This window comes from Hyperolius riggenbachi, chromosome 5 (genome assembly GCF_040937935.1).
Source record: "Hyperolius riggenbachi isolate aHypRig1 chromosome 5, aHypRig1.pri, whole genome shotgun sequence".
Lineage (NCBI taxonomy): Eukaryota > Metazoa > Chordata > Amphibia > Anura > Hyperoliidae > Hyperolius > Hyperolius riggenbachi.
The window spans coordinates 393,992,345-394,011,999 of NC_090650.1; the positions used below are offsets into that span (position 1 = coordinate 393,992,345).

General features: G+C 44.0%; 1 protein-coding gene across 49 annotated transcripts in view; it reads left to right on the forward strand.

Moving 5' to 3' along the window:
* RIMS2 (regulating synaptic membrane exocytosis 2) overlaps nt 1-19,655 on the forward strand; it is an 816,797-nt gene that overhangs the window by 647,424 nt on the left and 149,718 nt on the right. For 38 of the 49 annotated variants that reach the window (XM_068237786.1, XM_068237812.1, XM_068237820.1 and 35 more), the window contains one exon: nt 19,272-19,361. The exons of the other annotated variants lie outside the window; for them this stretch is intronic. In XM_068237786.1, coding sequence (XP_068093887.1) covers nt 19,272-19,361 — 90 coding nt within the window. The remainder of the gene's footprint in view (nt 1-19,271; nt 19,362-19,655) is intronic. 49 annotated transcript variants of the gene reach the window in all.

A 19,655-nucleotide genomic window follows, 5' to 3' on the forward strand; every position in this document is an offset into this window, starting at 1 on the left:
GAGTGTTTAGGTCACATGCTTGACATATTCTAGACAAGCTGTTTCATATGGCCTTCACAGGGTGTAGTTTACACAGTCACTGTAAGTATCTGGAATGTTGGTGAAGTTTGGCTTGCACATATTTAATACAAGTAGACTTTTAATAACGTTGCAAGGATCCAGTCTGGGAATGAGAGCCCCTACTACATTAGGTACCTAAACTTCAGCTTGGGCCTGCTGCCCACTAGAGTGTTTTCAGCTGTGATTTGTGATCCCAAAAATCGATACGCTGATGAAATTCAATGGTGGTGAGAATGTTGTGCAAAAGTTGAGCAGGATCTGTTTCTGCAGACAAAGAAAAATCTGGATAAGGATGACACCTTTAGCTGGCTAACTCAATAGATTCAAAAAGTTAGTCAAAACTCTGTAGATGGTTTTATCAGGCAAAGCAGACATGGCCAATGCATGGAATGTAGATACGAATGACGCAGCAAAAAATGACCACAGTGCAGTTCAGCTAAAAACTCTCCTTATCTGTTTCTGCAACTCTTGGTCTGTAAGGACTGGACCTGTTTGTACAAAGTTGTGGTTTTTATATGCCACACGTAAATAAAAGTATAAACTTTATTAAACAAACTTTAAAACATATACAATGGTACCATAAAGCCTACTTAGACCACTTCCCCGCAGCAGCAAAAAGCCCAGTCAGAGCTCTGGGGCTTTTGCTGCTGGGGGGATTTCTGTTGCATTTGGTGTGTGTGTGTGGGGGGGGGGGGGGGGATCACAACTTTGTACGAATAGCTCCAGTCCTTATGGACCAAAAGTGGCAGTTTATGTCCGGTTTGTTTACATCCTATCTGTGTTTGCAGTATGAACTAATGGTGGCCATAAAGTGTTATATTTTTCTTCAGTAAATTACACCAATTCCACATAATCATCAAATCTTATAAAAATGTATGAAAACTATAGCATTTTTGACCAATGGTGTGGTTGAAATATAGATGGGAACTGCATGCTTAGTCCACTGGTGGGGGGAGGGGATAGCAACACTGTGCGATTGAGGTTTGTCATAGCTGTGGTGAGATAAATACAGAACCTATAAATGGCTGGCTACTAGCCATAGCATTGGAATGCACTCACTGCACAGGCCACCCATTCTACTACATTGCAGTGACAGACCCGCTGCTGAACATTACTAGGGAGTTTAATTAGATAACGTCTTCTGTTCACAGCTAGAGATAGCAGAAATCCTGCCTACTGGTAATTACATGGATTCAGATTAAGTTATCGGATTGCATCTCGTGCCTATGGCTGTGGGCAAAGACCGATCTGTGTATCCATGAATGTCACCCAGTCTTACGAGCATTTCAGAGATGTGAGAGTCCTGATTTGATGACGCCCCTTTAGGTTGGGGTTACTTATTTGCCGGCAGTGTACATTGTAGCTTTAGTCTCATCTAGGTATTTCTCACAAATTCTTAAAGGAAGTCTGAAGCCAAAAAAAAAACAAAAAACAGATACTTACCTAAGGAGGGGGAATGCTCTGGGTCCTATAGATCCTTCCCATTCCTTTCCTTGTCCTGTCATTTCTGTGCTGGCTCCCCCATTAGCAGCCTCTTATGGGGGGCCTTCGGAAGTCTTTCGGAGCACTCAATACTGTGTGTAACTGTGTGTTATAAAGTAGTATCCTACCTTGCGGAAGCTTTGGTCAGCAGAAAAGGAAATTTGCACAACGGGATAAAATTCAAATTGTTTTTAACGACGTCTTTCACGGCAAGAGCCACTTCCTCAGGTCAGTAAACGTGCCTTTAAAAAATAAATTGTAATTTTGGGAGCACTCAGGCCACCCGGGAGCACTCCATACTGCGCATGCGCGGGGCCCTGTCTTGTAGATGCGCAGTACAGATCTTCCCATCTCCGGGAGCACTCGGGCTACTGATCACTGCTGAAGCCTCCCGCACTTAGAGATTTAAACGTAAGAGTCTGCAGGGGAACGAGGGGATGAGGAGAGGAATGTGGAGGTTCTATAGGAAGGACCCAGTGCCTTCCCTCTCCTTAGGTAAGTATCGGTTTGTTTGTTTTTATTTTTTGGCTTCAGATTCATTTAAAAGAAAATAAGCTATTGATACAAAGATAATCCACAAGTGAAAAAAAATAATGTTAAACGAATATAGGTTTGTTTCACGTTCAGAAATGTACAAACAACGGGATTTAGGGTCTTGTAATTAAACAGATATCATAGTAGTCACTTCATATATTAAAACCCTCCTGGTGGTATAAAAAAATACGCCAGGAGGCAGCGCGGCAGTTTTTTTTTTATTTATTTTTTTCTATATCATGTAGCGAGCCCAGGGCTCGCTACATGATAGCCGCTGCTCAGCGGCATCCCCCCGCCCTCTTCGATCGCCTTCGGCGATCTCCGATCAGGAAATCCCGTTCAAAGAACGGGATTTCCTGGAGGGCTTCCCCCGTCGCCATGGCGACGGGCGGGATGACGTCACTGACGTCGGGACGTCATTGGGAGTCCCGGGCCACCCCTCGGCGCTGCCTGGCACTGATTGGCCAGTAGTGATGGGAATTCCGGGTCTGATCTCAGAGAATCGGCTCTTCTGAATCGGCTCCCATTAAAGAGCCGGCTCTTATGGCTCTGAATCGGCTCTTAATTAAATATCACTAGCCACCACTCAGAATCGGATTAAAAGCCCCGCCCCCGTCTCCATGCCAACTCCATTCTACTTCTCTGACTTAGGCAATCCCTCCTGCTACTGCTCTGCTCCGCCCCAAACACTCCTACAAGCTGCAAGAGGAGGACTACATCTCCCAGAATGCCTCAGCACCCTTTATTACGGAGCAAAGCAGAGCTAAAAGGGGCGGCTGAGGCATCGGCTCTTCTCAGAGTGAGCATCGGCTCCTCTGATTCACTTCAAAGAGCCGGCTCTTAGAGCCGGCTCGTTCGCAAACGACCCATCACTATTGGCCAGGCAGCGCACGGGGTCTGGGAGGGGGGGGGGCCGCGCGCCGCACCGGATAGCGGCGATCGGGCGCGCGGCGGCGGCGATCGGGGTGCTGGCGCAGCTAGCAAAGTGCTAGCTGCGTCCAGCAAAAAAGAAAAATTAAACAAATCGGCCCAGCAGGGCCTGAGCGGCAACCTCCGGCGGCTTACCCCGAACTACGTTCAGGGTTACCGCCAAGAAGGTTATAAAACTTATCAGCAAATAAAACATTCACTTGCCGAAGTTGACTTCCTCCAGTCCGTGGGCTGCTTCTCTGTTAGGTCCGCTGTCCCCAGTATGAAGTCTGCAATGGGTGTTTCTATCCAGTGGTCTCTGGCTGTTATTGCTTTTTCTGGACACTGCTCTTCCGATTTACCAGTATCAGAGGAGCAGAGAGGTGAGTGGCAGCTCTTCTTGGCTTTTCTGTTAACTCTCTCTTCACTCCCTCCCTTCCAAACACCCAAGTACATTCTTACTTGTAAGCCAATGCTTACACTCCTTTTCATTGTTTTGTTTGGTTTTGGAAGCCTCCTGTCACTATTTTAGCAATATAGGTGTGTGCCCCCACCATCTTTAAGGAATCTGGGCAAGTTTGTTAGATCTTTGTTCTCCTGGGATGTCCAGTCTTGGAGACCTTTAGTGAGCCAGGTCCTATGAGTGCACCAGATCTGATGAACAGACCTGGGCCATCTCGGAGGCTTCCACTGGTTATCTGTTCAGTTCGCCAGCAAAACATATTTAATTCTGTATTTTCCTACTTCTACCATTTTTAACATGTTACAGCAATGTTACTAATGCATTTAAACAATCATGTGACTGAGCCCTTTTACTTGATCTAAAATGGAGTGTAGATGTACGTACGTTGTCAACGAATGCTACATAGCTTTTTGATATAAACAAGGGACTTGGTGATTACCATTGGTTGAGCCTAAATCATAACAGGAGAAATAGCTTAACATATTATTATATATTAACCTTACTCCCCCAATACTTACCTTATCTCGACCCGCCATTGTTATGTTGAAAAGGACACCTGCTAAAACAGCGGCTGGCCATGGCACCCTTTTCAACTGCTCCAAATTTTACTAACCTGTTACTTCTTCCAGACCCCACGTAATGTGTCAGATCCCTCAGCCCCTCTTTTGTGCCGCTGACTGCTTCAAAGTATCTGTGCCTGGAACTTCAGTCACGCCTACTGCGCATGTATTGTCCCATCCATGCACCTCCTTGATCGTGCTCCTGTCCTCAAAATAATTAACCTCGCATGCGCAGAATTCTCTAGGTGATGAGAGCGCAATAGTTAAGGTGTGCAGACAAGCCCGCGCTTGTGCAGTTGGCTGAATTCCAGTCGCAGATGTTTTGGAGCTAACATTGGTGTAATGGAGTGGACACAGAGCAGGCTAAGGGACCTGACACTTAATAATAATGAGCTGCTGGACAAAACCCTAGGTAAAAAAAAGCCCCCTTTTTAAAGTTCAAGTGTGCTTTAGGCAAAATACTGTGTAAACGTAATTGCCGAGAATTGTTGAACCAACATTGCAATTTTTTCCCCTTTCCCCTCCAATCTACTCTGTGGATTTCCCCATTATTGTTAGTGAACAGAGATGGGATCACCTTATTATAAAGGCATGATACTGGTGGCTAAGGCGATTCCTGGACATCATTGGCACTTTCATAAATGTGGCAAATAAAACCTGCTTATATTATACACTGAATATCACACTTGCATTTTTTTAAATAAGCCCCTTTTATAAATAAGCCCCCTACATTTTTAGAATTCTCAAAAAAAAAAATCACCAAAATAAAGGGCATTGACTACCCCTCCATATTCCTTTGCAGCATATTGTTTTCTCTATCACTCCTGGTTAAATATCTGAGGTGCTGATTTATTAAACTGAAACCATGTTTTGTTTTATTGGTGACAGGTTTATTACTCTTTGCAATATTACTTGTTCCTTATCCAGGTTTAGAAAATCAGACCCGCATGTTGTAGCCTATGGTGCTTCTATGCTTTATGCCTGTTTTCCCCAACTCTGTTCGCAAGGCCCACCAACAGTGCATGTTTTGTGGAAATCCACAGAGGCGGTTAATAACCTGCCTGGCGTTCTATTAAGATCGCCAGGCAGGCTGCGGGAGGGTTTTTTTTGAATAAAAAAAAAACTATTTCATGCAGCCAACTGAAAGTTGGCTGCATGAAAGCCCACTAGAGGGCGCTCCGGAGGCGTTCTTCCGATCGCCTCCGGCGCCCAGAATAAACAAGGAAGGCCGCAATGAGCGGCCTTCCTTGTTTTGCTTATATCGTCGCCATAGCGACGAGCGGAGTGACGTCATGGACGTCAGCTGACGTCAGCCGCCTCCGATCCAGCCCTTAGCGCTGGCCGGAACTTTTTGTTCCGGCTACGCTGGGCTCAGGCGGCTGGGGGGACCCTCTTTCGCCGCTGCTCGCGGCGGATCGCCGCAGAGCTGCGGCGATCAGGCAGCACACGCGGCTGGCAAAGTGCCGGCTGCGTGTGCTGCACTTTATTTGAGCCAAATCGGCCCAGCAGGGCCTGAGCGGCAGGCTCCGGCGGTACTGGACGAGCTGAGCTCGTCCAGACCGCCCAGCAGGTTAATCATCTCTGCTGGGACACTAATTACCTCACCTGTGCATGTTTGTGGTGTTCTGCATAACATGTACTGTTGGTGGGCCTTGAGGATACGGCTGGGGAACTGTGCTTTATGCTGTGTGTAAAGTTTCTCTTGGGCTTACTCGGTAAGGCAAACTGCAGTCATTTCAAGCAAGCACTCAGAATTTATCTTGCAGTGATCCAACTTTAAGAAACCAAATTTTGATTGGCTGCTGTGGGTGAAATCTTCTCTCTTCATCATCGCTGCACTTAGACGATACCTTACCGAATAAACCGGTGTGTTGTGTGCCATTTTGTATTGTTGTACATTAATTAATGTTGTCTGTTTTTTACGCTGTGAAGATTGTGAGGAGAAACTGCAAAGCCCACCAATGAATGCGAGAAAAGGCAAGTTACTCATGTAGCGAATAGACTGAGGCTATTCTATTATTCCACCAGTAACGAGACATGGGTGATGAGTGAATGGGGGTTCCTTATGACCAGTAAGGACAGTAATGGAAGAAATCTGTAGCTTTACTATTCAGTGTTTTCTAAGGGTCTGCAAGAAAACGTGTTTGCCAACCTATATAGGAACCCTCAGGGCTTAAACCCCATATAAGTTGATGCAGCACTTTTACATTGTGCAAGCACTGTGTGCAGCGATTCCTAGGCTGATTGCATCTGTAGCCCCGCCCCCTAATGGAAGAGGGGTGCTTCTCTAGGACCAATCGGAGAAGCTCCTGTGAGCTCTTCTGCTAGGGAGAGAGGCTACAGGCAGAAGCCAGACATTGGGGCATTCAGTAAGTATAATTCATTTTTATTTAAAAAAATCAAAATGCTAAGACCTCAAATTGCTGCAAAATCACTTTTCAACAGTTTTGCGGCGCTTCTGTACAGAGCATTGCTCTCAAATGTGCCCAAAATGCTGCATGTCCTGTGATTGCAACTAACCCTAATCGCTATCACACTAGTGGGTTCCCCACCATATAAATACATTGGCAAAGTATTTTTTTTAATTGTTGGCGATCCAAAAACTCTGTCCCAGTCCTAACACATATTGGGCCTGAGCCAATTAACTTTTTCTCTGAAGGTCAGTGATCTGCAAACTTGGCTCTTCAGCTGTTAAGGACCTATAAGTCCCACAATGCATTTGCCTTTATGAATCATGACTGTGGCTGTCAGACTCCTGTGGGACTTGTAGTTCCTTAACAGTTGGCGAGCCGAGTTTGCAGATCACTGTCCTAGGTTGATATTTTCACATCTTCTCAACAAAATGCTTTTCAAGCCACCAGCAAGCAAGAAAATACTCAGAATAGTTTTGATGGTACTTTCACCTACTTTTTAGTACTTTCGCAATTGTACAGTGCTGAAAACTTGTTGTAAACAGAAGATGAAAAATGATCTCCATATAGAAAACTTTGAAGAAAAAGTGAATTGCATCAGGCTCATAATCTGTTCATCTTTGCAAATTTGATGATTATATGGTGAACGGTTGTTTTCCATCATTTTGTTTTACTCTTTTGGTGTTCAGCAACTGCATAAAACGAATTGCTTGAATACATTTCATAATTTTTCATTGTAATAATTTTTTCAAGGATAGCTGTCCTTAAAAATATAACTAGAGATTTTCATCTGCTCCCACTTTGTGTGCATTCTGTGCAGAGTGGTATGGCCTAGTCCATCTTGGTGCAAACATCCATTAGTAGCAAACAATGACATCACCCTTGTGTACAAAGGTCACTGGGAATCAGGGTGGGGGTCTGGTAATGTGGCCATTAACAAATATATCTGTTACAAGAGTAGTCCTGCCCACTATCTTGACTTTTATGATTATACGATTGTGAAGTTATCATTTGGCGTGATTGAAGGGGCTTAAAGAAAACCTGAGCTGAAAATTAAAAGTCAAAATAAACATATACATGTCGTACTGACCTCCCATGTAGTCTACTCCTCAATCTCTTTCTCCTCTCCTGCATCCTGTTTGTCCACTGTGTTCAAGGGAATTCTCCATCATCCATTTTGAAAATGGCCATTACCCCATAACAGCTTTCTGGTCCGCACACTGTTAAACTGTAACATCACCCACTTGAGCCATAGGGAAACATGGACATTACCTGGCACATCAGTTGTCCTCTCAGCTATAACTGACAGCAACTGATATATTTCAGTTCTGACAAAATGTTGTCAGAACTGGAAGGGATCATTGTCAGAAGAAAATGGTGACGAGCTTCTGAGAGGAACTGGTGGCAAGGTAACTATGTAATGTTCATTTGAAGTTACCTCATGTGTTTATTTTAAATAATTTTACTCAGTTCAGGTTCCCTTTAAGCCTGGTACACACTTTCAATTATGATCGGCCAATCACTGACACATTTTATCAACAGCCACGTAGTTTGAGAGTTCCAAAGAAAATCGAAAACCTTGCGCTCCTGTCCTGAAGATATCAGTACTTTCCGAAAAGATCCTTTTGCTCCTTGGTCTCTGTGCACTGAGCCGCTCCAAATGTAATGGACAGGGATGAACTATTCTAGAAGAAAAAGGAGCGCTCTATTGTGCATTACCCAAGGATATGTTTAATCGCAATTAAAAGATATACTCACAAGATATGAATGGTCAAATCGCTTATCAGCGGTACAGTCCACCGCTACACTCTCAGACAGATAGGCATTGCGGGTTTCGGCGCTTTGCGCCTTCATCAGATACTTTTTGATCTGACGAAGGCGCAGAGCGCAGAGTACCAAAACGCATAATGACTCCATACGCACGCTAACTTACAGCCACGCCCACTCCCACAGCGAGACGAGCTCCGGAGAACGCGCTGCTGGCCACAGCGCGTTGTTGCCTATCTGTCTGAGAGTGTAGCGGTGGACTGTACCGCTGATAAGCGATTTGACCATTCATATCTTGTGAGTATATCTTTTAATTGCGATTAAACATATCCTTGGGTAATGCACAATAGAGCGCTCCTTTTTCTTCTAGAATAGTTTGAGAGTTTACCTACACAATGTGCTCATAGTATTTAAATGTTGCTGGCCGCCATGCTACATGGAGGAGGTAAAATTGGCCATGGATTGGCCAATCAAATTTGAAGGTGTGTACAGGCTACAGCAGCCAATTCAGGATATGCAAGATGCAGGATGAGCAGTAACCCTTATCTTTAAAGAGAACCCGAGGTGGGAATTACTAATACTATTGGGGCACAGAGGCTGGTTGCGCACACTAAGACCAGCCTCTGTTGCCCCATCGTGTGCCTCCGTGTCCCCCCTGCTCGCCGCTATAGACCCCGCAGTGCTGGCGACACGCAGCGTGTCGCCAGCACAATGTTTACCTTAGCACTGTCTGTCAGCGCCGCTCCTCCGCATCGCCGCTACCCGCCCGCGTCACTTCCCTCCTATCAGCGGGAGGGAAGGGACACGGGCGGGTGCGCCGATGCGGAGGAGACGGGGGAGCGGCACTGACAGACAGCGCTAAGGTAAACATTGTGCTGGCGACACGCTGCGTGTCGCCAGCACTGCGGGGTCTATAGCGGCGAGCAGGGGGGACACGGAGGCACACGATGGGGCAACAGAGGCTGGTCTTAGTGTGCGCAACCAGCCTCTGTGCCCCAATAGTATTAGTAATTCCCACCTCGGGTTCTCTTTAAAGGGAATCTGAAGTGAAAATAAACTTATGATATAATGAATTGTAAGTGTAGTACAACTAAGAAATAGAACATTAGCAGCAAAGATCAGAGTCTCACATTGTTTCCAGCCTCTCTGAGCTGTCGACCCAACTTGGGCTTAAGACGGTCTTATTTTCGGAAGCACTTATACATCAAAGTAAGTGAGAGGCGGGTTCAGATAAGGTTTTTGCTGCGGGGGAGTTCAAAGGATCATTAGTTCTGGTCTGTTTTATAGTTTAAAATACAGTGTGTGCTTTGTAATTGCAAATATGACAGAATGATGCAATGTTTTAAAAATAAAATAACGAACTGAACGGATTTCCTGTTTGCTCTGATCGCTGAAGGCAATCGGAGGGGGTGGGGGGATGCGGCTGCACAGCGGCTATCATGTAGCTAGCGCTAGGCTAGCTACATGATTAAAAAAAAAAATTAAAAAGTGATGCTCCGCCTCCCTGGCGATTTTACTGTATCGCCCAGGAGGTTAAATAAACATTTCTTTGTTACAGCTGATACAAATCCTGCAATAAATCTGCAATGTGTCTACATCCTGCTTTCATTGAAGCAGACACGGCTCCCATCCTGTATTTACATATTAGCAGCTCTGCCATGGCAGAGGAGATTCCTGAGCTGACACAGCTAAAGAGATCAAATTACAGTGGTGATTAGTCACAGATGAGGGGGGGGGGGGGGATAGACAGGCTAAACTCTCTGAATACAAACAGGGTTCATTTCTGTTTTCCTTCTGTCCTCTGCAAAAGTTCAGGTCCACTTTAGTACATCCATAGTCAACAGATGAATAGCTAAAAGTTGAATAGCTGTCTGATTGTGTATATTGTATGTCTGCTGTCTGCAGAGCTTGGATGTATGAAGGAAATCCATCACTATGATTGGGAAAATGGCAGTAGGTTTTTTGTTATATGGATTTGAAACTTATGGGATAGATGGGTAAATTCTATAATAATGACCAGACGATTATGTAATATAATATGCTTTAAAAAGCGTTAACTAATTTCTAGCAGTACCTTTCTGTTACCAGGAGAGGGCACAAGAGATCCGTTTTACCATAGTGTATGTTTTGCATTAAATGAAGCAGGGGATTGTTGACCTCTGAATATAAACTCGGTGCTTTCATCGGAGTTTTATATTATATACATGGCTCCAGAGGGCAGAAGCCCCATAGTACATACATGTTTTTGATATGTAGGGTATGTCTGCAGCCTTGTTATATAAAGGTATTTAAAGATGCCAACTAGTTGTATATTATATGTTTTTAACATCCTTTTTAAACAACTAATGAAGTAAAGTACCGTACTATATTAGCTACTTTGATGCCCGCACATTGTACAAAACAGATGCTCCCATGGAGTAAACTACCAGCCTGGTCATTCACACTATGGGCCCGATCCAATCTGCTTTTTCTCCTACGTTTTCTCCTAAGTCAGTGATCTGCAGACTTGGCTCTCCAGCTGTGAAGGAACTACAATTCCCACAATGCATTTGCCTTTATGAATCATGACTGTGGCTGTCAGACTTCTGCAATGCATTGTGGGACTTGTAGTTCCTTCACAGCTGGAGAGCCAAGTTTGCAGATCACTGTCCTAAGTGATACTACACATTTTATCAATAAAATGTATTTGAATCCACCAGCAAGCAAGGAAATACTCAACATAATGTTGAAAGTACTTTTTCACCTACTTTTTAATACTTTTTCAATTGCGGAGTGCTGAAGTGTTATAATTTTGGAAGTACTTTTACTACCTACTTTTTGCTGAAAAGTTATTTTAAACAGAAGATGAAAATTATCTCCCAGGAAAAAACTTTTGGAGAGTTGGATCAGTTCTCTTCTAGGAGATAATGTTTCATCTTCTGTTTAAAGTGAATGTTTACCGTTTAAAAAATAAAAAGTCAGATACTCACCTAAGGAGAGGGAAGGCTCGGTCCTAATGAGCCTTCCCTCTCCTCTCCCGATGCCCGGTCCCGCGCAGGATCCCCCGTAGCAGTATTAGACTAGTTCGGTCAAATACTGCCACTTCCGCAGCCGAAGGGAGCTTTCGGAAGCCTTCGGGAGCACTCGGGCTCCCGATGACGCGGCCGCTCCATACTACGCATGCGCGAGCGCCCTCTGACGCACTCGCGCGTACGTAGTATGGAGCGGCCCGTCTTCGGAAGCCCGAGAGCTCCCGAAGACCTCCGAAGTCCCTGCGGACGCGAACGGGGGAGCCAGCGCAGCACCGGGAGAGGAGAGGGAAGGCTCATTAGGACCGAGCCTTGCCTCTCCTTGGGTGAGTATCTGACTTTTTTTTATTTTAAAGCGGTACCCATTGGCTTTAAAATAGCTTTTTAGCAAAAAGTAGGTAGTAAAAGTTCTTCCAAAATTTATGAAGAAGGGTTGTTGTTGTTTTTTGCTTGCTGGTGGCTTGAAAGGCATTTTATTTATAAGGTATGAAAATACCACCTAGGAGAAAAACTGAATTGAATAAGTTCTGAAGGCCAGTCCACGGCGTGTGATCTGCATCGTAACATTCCATTCACACTACAGTATGTGTCCCGAAATCCTGTAACTGTTACTAACTTTTACAAAGAACACAAACACAGAACACTTATATCGCGCTTTTCTCCTGGCGGACTCAAAGTGCCAGAGCTGCAGCCACTAAGACACTCTCTATAGGCAGTAGCAGTGTTAGGGAGTCTTGCCCAAGGTCTCCTACTGAATAGGTGTTGGCTTACTGAACAGGGAGAGCCAAGATTTGAACCCAGGTTTCCTGTGTCAGAGGCAGAGCCCTTAACTATTGCCAGCCACCGCATGTAACTTTTAGAAGTTACATTCCCTATAAATCCCACTGGAGACGTATTGTCAAAAAATATATATATACTACACACACACACACACACAGACACGACACACGACACACACACACACCACACCTAAGCCGCCACTCTCAAAGGGGCTGATTTAACACACCTAAGCCACTACTATGCAAGGTGCTCAAGTAATGCACCTGAGTGGCCAATAGCCATGGTAGTAAAATTATACATATAAGAATCTATTATGCAAGGTGCTGGAATAATGCACATTAACAGCCACTAGCCATAGTGCTGAAATACATAAGCAGACACTATCCAAGGTGCTGAAATAAGCAGCTACTATAGTATGCAAGGTGCTGAAATAATGAGCATAATCAGCCACTTTTCATTGTGCTGAAATACTGCAAATAAGCAGCTACTATGCAAGGTGCTGAAATAAAAAGCTACTGGTATGCAAGGTGCTAAAATAATGCACATAAAACTCCACTATCCATGATGCTGAAATAATACAGATAAACAGCCACTATCCAAGGTGCTGAAATACTACTCCTAAACAGTCACTATACATGGTGCTGAAATAATACACATAAGCAGCCACTATCCAAGGTGCTGAAATACTACTCCTAAGCAGCCACTATCCATGGTGCTTAAATAATAAACATCAGCAGTTACTATCCATGGTTCTGAAATAATACACCTAAGCAGCCACTAGCCATGGTGCTGAAATAATACACCTAAGCAGCCACTATGCAAGGTGCTGAAATAATACACATAAGCAGCCACTGGCCATGGTGCTGAAATAATACACCTAAGCAGCCACTATCCATGGTTCTGAAATAATACATTTAACCTATTGGGGACCGCCGCAGGTTGAATCAATGTCCAGCAGGGGGTTGTACAGTTCAGACCGGACGTTGATTCAACGTCCGCGCTCAAGAACCGCTCCCTACGCGTTCGTGCGCCCCCGGAGGGGGAGATTAAGCTGTCATATGACAGCTGGCATCTCCCCTCAGTGATCAGCTGCCATCGCGTATGGCTGCTGATCACGTGATCACTACGATCGCCGTCGGATCGTAGTGATCACTTTGACAGCGGCGGCGGCAGGGGGGAAAAGAAGAGGATCCACTCACCTCCCTGCCGTTCCAGCGACGATCGGCGCCCCCCTCTGCTCTGGCCGGTATTTCTGCTCCGTCTGACGTCAGGGCCGGGTCCCGGCTTGATGACGTCATCAAGCCGCGACCCGACCTGAGCGGAGATGCCGGCCGGAGAAGAAGGGGGCTACTGAGGCTCATCGCTGGAGCCTGGAAGGTAAGTGATGGCTGCTGCGCACAGGGGGGACACTTGGCCACACAGGGGGAAGACAGTACAGCCAGCCACAGACGGGATCCGGCCGCTCGACCCCCCAAACGCGCGTACCCCCCTCCACCGCAAGATGCCCTGGTCCCTAAGGGGGGGTTTGGCGGCCGGTCCAGAAGTGGATAAGCAGCCACTATCCATGGTGCTGAAATAATAAACATCAACAGTTACTATCCATGGTTCTGAAATAATACACCTAAGCAGCCACTATGCAAGGTGCTGAAATAATAAACATTAACAGCGACTATCCATGGTGCTGAAATAATATACATAAGCTGCCACTTTTGCATGGTGCTGAAATAATAAACATCAGCAGCTACTGTCCATGGTGCTGAAATAATACACATAAGCAGCTACTATCCAAGGTGCTAAAATAAGCAGCTACTATGCAAGGTGCTGAAATAAGCAGCTACTATGCAAGGTGCTGAAGTCATGGTACTTTTCTATGTGTTAAAATAATACACCTAAGGTGATAAAATAAGCCACTGTCCAAGGTGCTGAAATCCATTGTAAGGCTGTCCTGAATTGTTCTGTTGTGTTTGGAGTTGCCAGACACACAGGAATATGGCATGACTCTTCTAAAAATAAACCTGAACATGTGCTGCTATCAGAGCCAGTTCTAAATGGCACGGCCCAGCTTCAGTGCCGAGCCATTGTTACTCAGAACTTGTGTCATCACTAATTCATGCCTTGTACATTTCATCGTATGAATTAATAACTAGCCATGCTTTAGGATGGCAGTCTGATTTTTCCACCATTTCTTGATAAGTTTCCAGTGGGGATAAAGTCAGCGATTTGCGTTTCACAGCCATCTATTCTACCTTCGCATCCATCCTACTTCAATTAAAGTTAGAATTAAAGCCACACTGAACACAGAATATTTAATCACTGGGGTAATTCATGCAACTCTATTTTTATATCTTCTAAGTTTTTGTTTGGTGTCGCTGTCTGTTTTGATTCAGGCACCCATATACAAGTACGAGTATACTATGTGATGGGCTGTGGATCTGTTATAAGAAAGCTTATGGAAACTATGGTTAAAGCTACAAATGCAGTCCTTGTCTTAGTATTCTGAAACAGACTGCATATAGACCTGTCACAGCATTTTGGATATTCATTTTTCAAAACAAGCACTGCAGAACAAGTCACACAGCCTTGCCCTTAGAGCACAATGTACGGGTCCGTTAACGTGAGCACCTGGCATGGATGTTATTTTGGGTGTCAGTTAATGGGATGCTGAGGTCTGGTGGATATATAGCCAAGCTCTGAATATCGGCTCTGTATGCAATGAAGGTGCCCAGACTCCAGATATCAGTATAAGCTAAATGTACAGACACTGGGGCTCAGCTATTATATAACCAAGCTTCAACTATTGGCAATTGGTAAATGAACATGCCCGGGACTTGGCTTAATATTATACTGGGTCTGGTATCGGTGAAACAGGTTAGGGCAGAAATAGGATAGAGTTAAAAGAATAAGGTTAGGGATCTTGGAGGGGAATTTCTGTAGGAGTGTTAGGCATTTAGGTAGGAATTTACATATATGGAGGGGGTTATATTGAGCACGCCATTTATAGAATATCTTAAAACGCATAGCTCTAAATCTCAATGTACACAAGTCATAGGCAAAAAGAGAATATGAAAATATATACTAGACCGCTAAATGAGCATTTACCAACCAGCAATAATGCAGCAAAATGATGTTTTGGGTCATAGGGTGGTCATCAGCCAGTGTATGGACACCTTGATCTTCTCAGTTTTATTTATCATGGGGCCATGTGATCATAATGTTAACAACCCTGAAAGATGAAATGGGGGAGGGGAATTTATTTGGATGAAGAGGTAGTTAAAGAAATGAAGTCCACCATATGGACTTAGGCTGCTTTCACAGTGGGACGTTACAGGTGCACGTTAGTGCAGCCTGTAACGCTCCCCCAACATACAGCAATGTAACACAAGTGGTCTGCTCACACTGCCCATGTTGCGTTACATGTAACGCTGCACGTTGTAGTGAAAGTGCAGCATGCTGTGCGTAGACTGTTTGCACATGCTCAGTGGGGGGTGGAGAGGAGGCGGGGAGATGCCGCTACAGTAGCCGCGCACATGGCTACCCAATATGCACTGCACTGGTGGCCGCTGATTGGCCGGCGGGACCACGTGATGCGGAGTGTCTCGCTCCGCATCACGTGGTCCCGCCGGCCAATCAGCGCCACTCTGGGAGACCTTATGCGGATAGAGCCACCTAAAGCGGCTCACTCTAACGTCCTCTCCCGCACCACCATGCGCTGCGTTAGGGGCACGTTATGCGACCATAACGTCCTCTAAAACGCAACATCTTAGTGTGTAAGTAGCCTTAAATTAAGAGCACCTTCTTTTGAGTGTTTTTCTTTTTTTATTACTGCTTTTTATTCTATTGCAATTGTTTTTAACCTTTCCCCAAGATGATCTACCATGGCCATCATTTTGTGTGTCAGTAAATGTGTCTGTGCAGAGCTTTATTCAGTATTTTAAGTCTAAGGAGAGAATTAACTTATGAGAAACCAAATGGTACATCAGGGTCCTAATCTTCTTCTCACCTTAACAATATAATACCTTTTCAACACCCAGAAATTGAAAACAAACTTAAAATAAGTTGTTCATATGCTTATCTCATTTTGAGTACTTGTAGAGAAAATGTAATGGTTCAAGGTCAAAGTATATTGGAGTAAGTTATTTCAATACAGACATTTAAGTTTTGCTACGTGTGGAAAGGGCTGGAATATCTTTCAGGTTTGTTCTGTTGCCTGTGTCACAGCTGGGAAGATTCTCCATCACTTCCTGTCCCACTGACACGTGGAATTGACTTCCTGTGTCCTTTCTTGAGTTCATCTTTTGGGGGAGATTTCATTCGAAAATGTTGACTCTTCCATTCTGATGTACATACCTGATCCTTCAAACCTGTCCTGGAATTATTACATTTGTTGTTGGGTTGCAACATTTTACGACCATGGTCTGTGTATAATATTAAACAATAGTGAGACTGGCTGAAGGGGTTGAGACTTTTCATTTTTTGCTGTTTCAATAACACCAAGCACACCTGCTGAGTGAGGACTTGATTGTCCTAGACAATCTGGAATTAATTAATGCTTCTTGTTTAAGTGCTTGCGGAGAAATAGAGTAGTGTCAACTTTAATTAAGTAATCTGAGGACAACTTGTCTTATTGTGAAGCAAAGTGGCCCAAGTGAAAATTGAAGACTTTTTGCGAATACCAGACACTGTTTCTTAGATCCAGGCCAGGTATGATCCCTCATGCTTTTCAATGTTCTCTATCTCTGGAGGACCTTAGTATATTGTGACTAATGCCTCTGGTTGCATAGTATGTTCTCAAAAATAATGTCACTCGAGAGAGAGGAGGGAATCGGGACTCATTGTAGATCTTTAGGAGGTTTCATCATTCCATTGAGTACAAAGAACAATTGGGGGAAAGAGGCGCCCTGGTTGGATAAAAGCGTCTAAAAACAGCTTAAAAACGACAAATAATATGCGGTAGCTTACCTCAATGACGAAATCTCTGTAATTAAAGAAAAGATTTTTTATTTAGCACAGGCAATGCGTTTCGCAGGTCTGAGCCCGCTTCCTCAGGCCAATAGCAGTGCCAAATGAAGAAAGTCCGTATGGCAAAGGGAGCCTCTGGTATTGCAGGAAATCAACAAGTTATGTGTAATGGTTTTGTAAACAAAATTGTTTGTGTGTTTATTTTAGTCTCCAGTATAAGATGTGGCTACTTCTCATAAGACTACCAGAAAGGTTCTGAATTCCCAGCCAGCAGTCCTGGACACACCCCTTTCCCATAAGGCCCCTAATGGTTTTGGTGGGAAATGCAGAATGAAATTTGAATGCAAAAAGAAGCAGTGAGTGGGGAAAGGGGGTGTGGTCATGTAAGCGTGCCTTCTAGACCTCATTTAAAATGCATAATTTTATGGAACCACTACACCTATTTTGTAGTAGCGGGTTGGAGGCCTACATTGCAGTGTCTGCTTAAGTTCTAGAATTGAGCTTTTAAGAGGATTTTTAAGTGACAGGATCATGGAAGGTGCCGTTGCTGACTTGTCTTACTCATCTGTTGATCCTCCCCTTGTAATGTCTTTTGAATTATCACTTTATAACAAGTATGCAGATTACGGTGGCTTGACTTCACCATGGCTCTGCTGACAGCATGTTTGTTCCAGGTAAAAAAAATTACAAGCCATTTAAGGTGAATGATAGCCAAGCATTGGGACTTCTTCTAAATAGAATAAAGATGGTAGCTTCTATATTCCTAACTAAAACCCAAATTGAGCAGACATAATTCTAATAGTAGTCAGATGATAAGTGGGCATGGTTGGACCTGTTTCAAAATGTGCTTGGTGAACTTTAGTGTAGCTCATTTCCTCTTCTCTCTGGATTCAACCACTGAGCGCGGCAGCCAAATGTAACCATGTGACCCCAAAAGTAGGAAGACCAATAGATGTCCGATTACAATTCTCACTATTCCCTGTAGTAAAGTAGAATCCACGCCTTTGATTCAATAAGCTTTTCTCTTGAGTTTTCTCATGGAACGTTTATATACTATTTCAGTCTCCAGCAAAGGAGAAATGTACTTAAAATAAGTTACATCAAATACATTTGTTTGATATCCCTTTTCTTACTTTCCTAATACTGCCTCACTTGCTATGTATTGAAAATGTGTTTTGTAGATTAATCAAGAAATTGTCTTCAATGTGAAATCTTAGGAGAAACCTTCGTTGAGTTGGGGTCTATAAGAGGAGGCAGATCTGTAGTGCACAGGAAAACAGTGTTGGGCCATCATAAGCCCTCAGTCTGCTAACAGGAACCTTTACTGGTTCTAGGTGTCCATTTTATACTACAGGCAGTCTTTGACTTACGAACAGCCATTAAATGGAAACAAGTGAAAACAAAATAAAAAAAGACCTTGTAGTTTTTGAGAAAATAGATTTTTCAAAAAGTCCAAGTAAAAAGGGTTCTGAACTCAGTAAAGTGAGATTTTGCCATGGTAAAGTATACTATATAGCAAGTTCCAAGTTCTGCATTTTATACATTTTATAGCAAACCTTCAATCCAGCGCCGGGACCCTCTGGGAGTTTGTGTGGATTACATGAAATCCATTCAATTTTCAAATCATAATTGTGTAATCATGATTGCAAAAATTGATGTGAAATTTTGCACATTACAATTATCACTAGCACAGAAGGAGGCACAAAGTGGGATGGGGGTACAGAGGGACACAGTGGAGACAGATGTGGCACGGAGGGGGACACTACAGAGGTGACACAGTGGGAGGGAAGAGGTGACACAGAGGGGGCACTGAAGGTTCAGGGGACAGAGATAGACAGTGTTCCAACTTAAGAATTGATTCAAGTTAAGAACTAACCTAAAGTCCCTATCTCGTTCATTGACCGGGGACTACCTTTATTTAACACATTTGCTTTAAGACTCCCCCTTGTACAGTTTTTGGGTTCCGTTGGGCTTGAATGATTACAAACCAGTCTACTCTAGTTTTTTACAGGAGTAAAGTAAAAAAATAACTCAGTTTTGTTGGTGTCTGAATGCAAGCTTGAAGGGAAAAGTTTGTCTGGATTAAAATGATGAAATCTGGTGTGTGCCAATGAAATGTTTTGTTTTATTTGTAATTTATAGTATCTGCAAACTTTGGCTTGTTAACAGATCAGTGTTGCCCTCATCTGGTCTCGTCTTCCATTTGTCCCGAGTGTAGTCCCCCCCCCTCTCCTCCTCCTCCTTCCTCCTCGTTTTGTCATGTTGTTCGGCTCTGTGTGATGTCACCACCGTACTGTTGTGTTTCTGACACGTTTTAATTTCTCTTGGTTTATGCTAGAAGTGACTTGGGAAGACCAGCAGAGAAAGGTGAATGGTGCAATTACTGATGACAAACCATTGCCAAGAAAGAAAAGCCATTGTGAGCCAGGTTTGTCAGGGTTTTGTGGAACCACGTAGAAAGCATGAGGCTTGCGCACAAAGTCACGGGGAGGCTCATGCTTTTGTTATGAGTGTGATCATCTTTAGATGTTCTGACTTTGCTGTGTTTAGGCCTAGTTTGTGACAGGTCCACCTTATGCTCAGTGTTGTACATCATCCCCTTTCAGATAAACCGCTCCAATTCCAAACCCAGCAACACAATTACGGTCTAACGTGCCGGACTCAATCGCCCAGCACATTATAACAAAAACTCCTCTGAAATGGGGACATTTTTTTCTGTGGT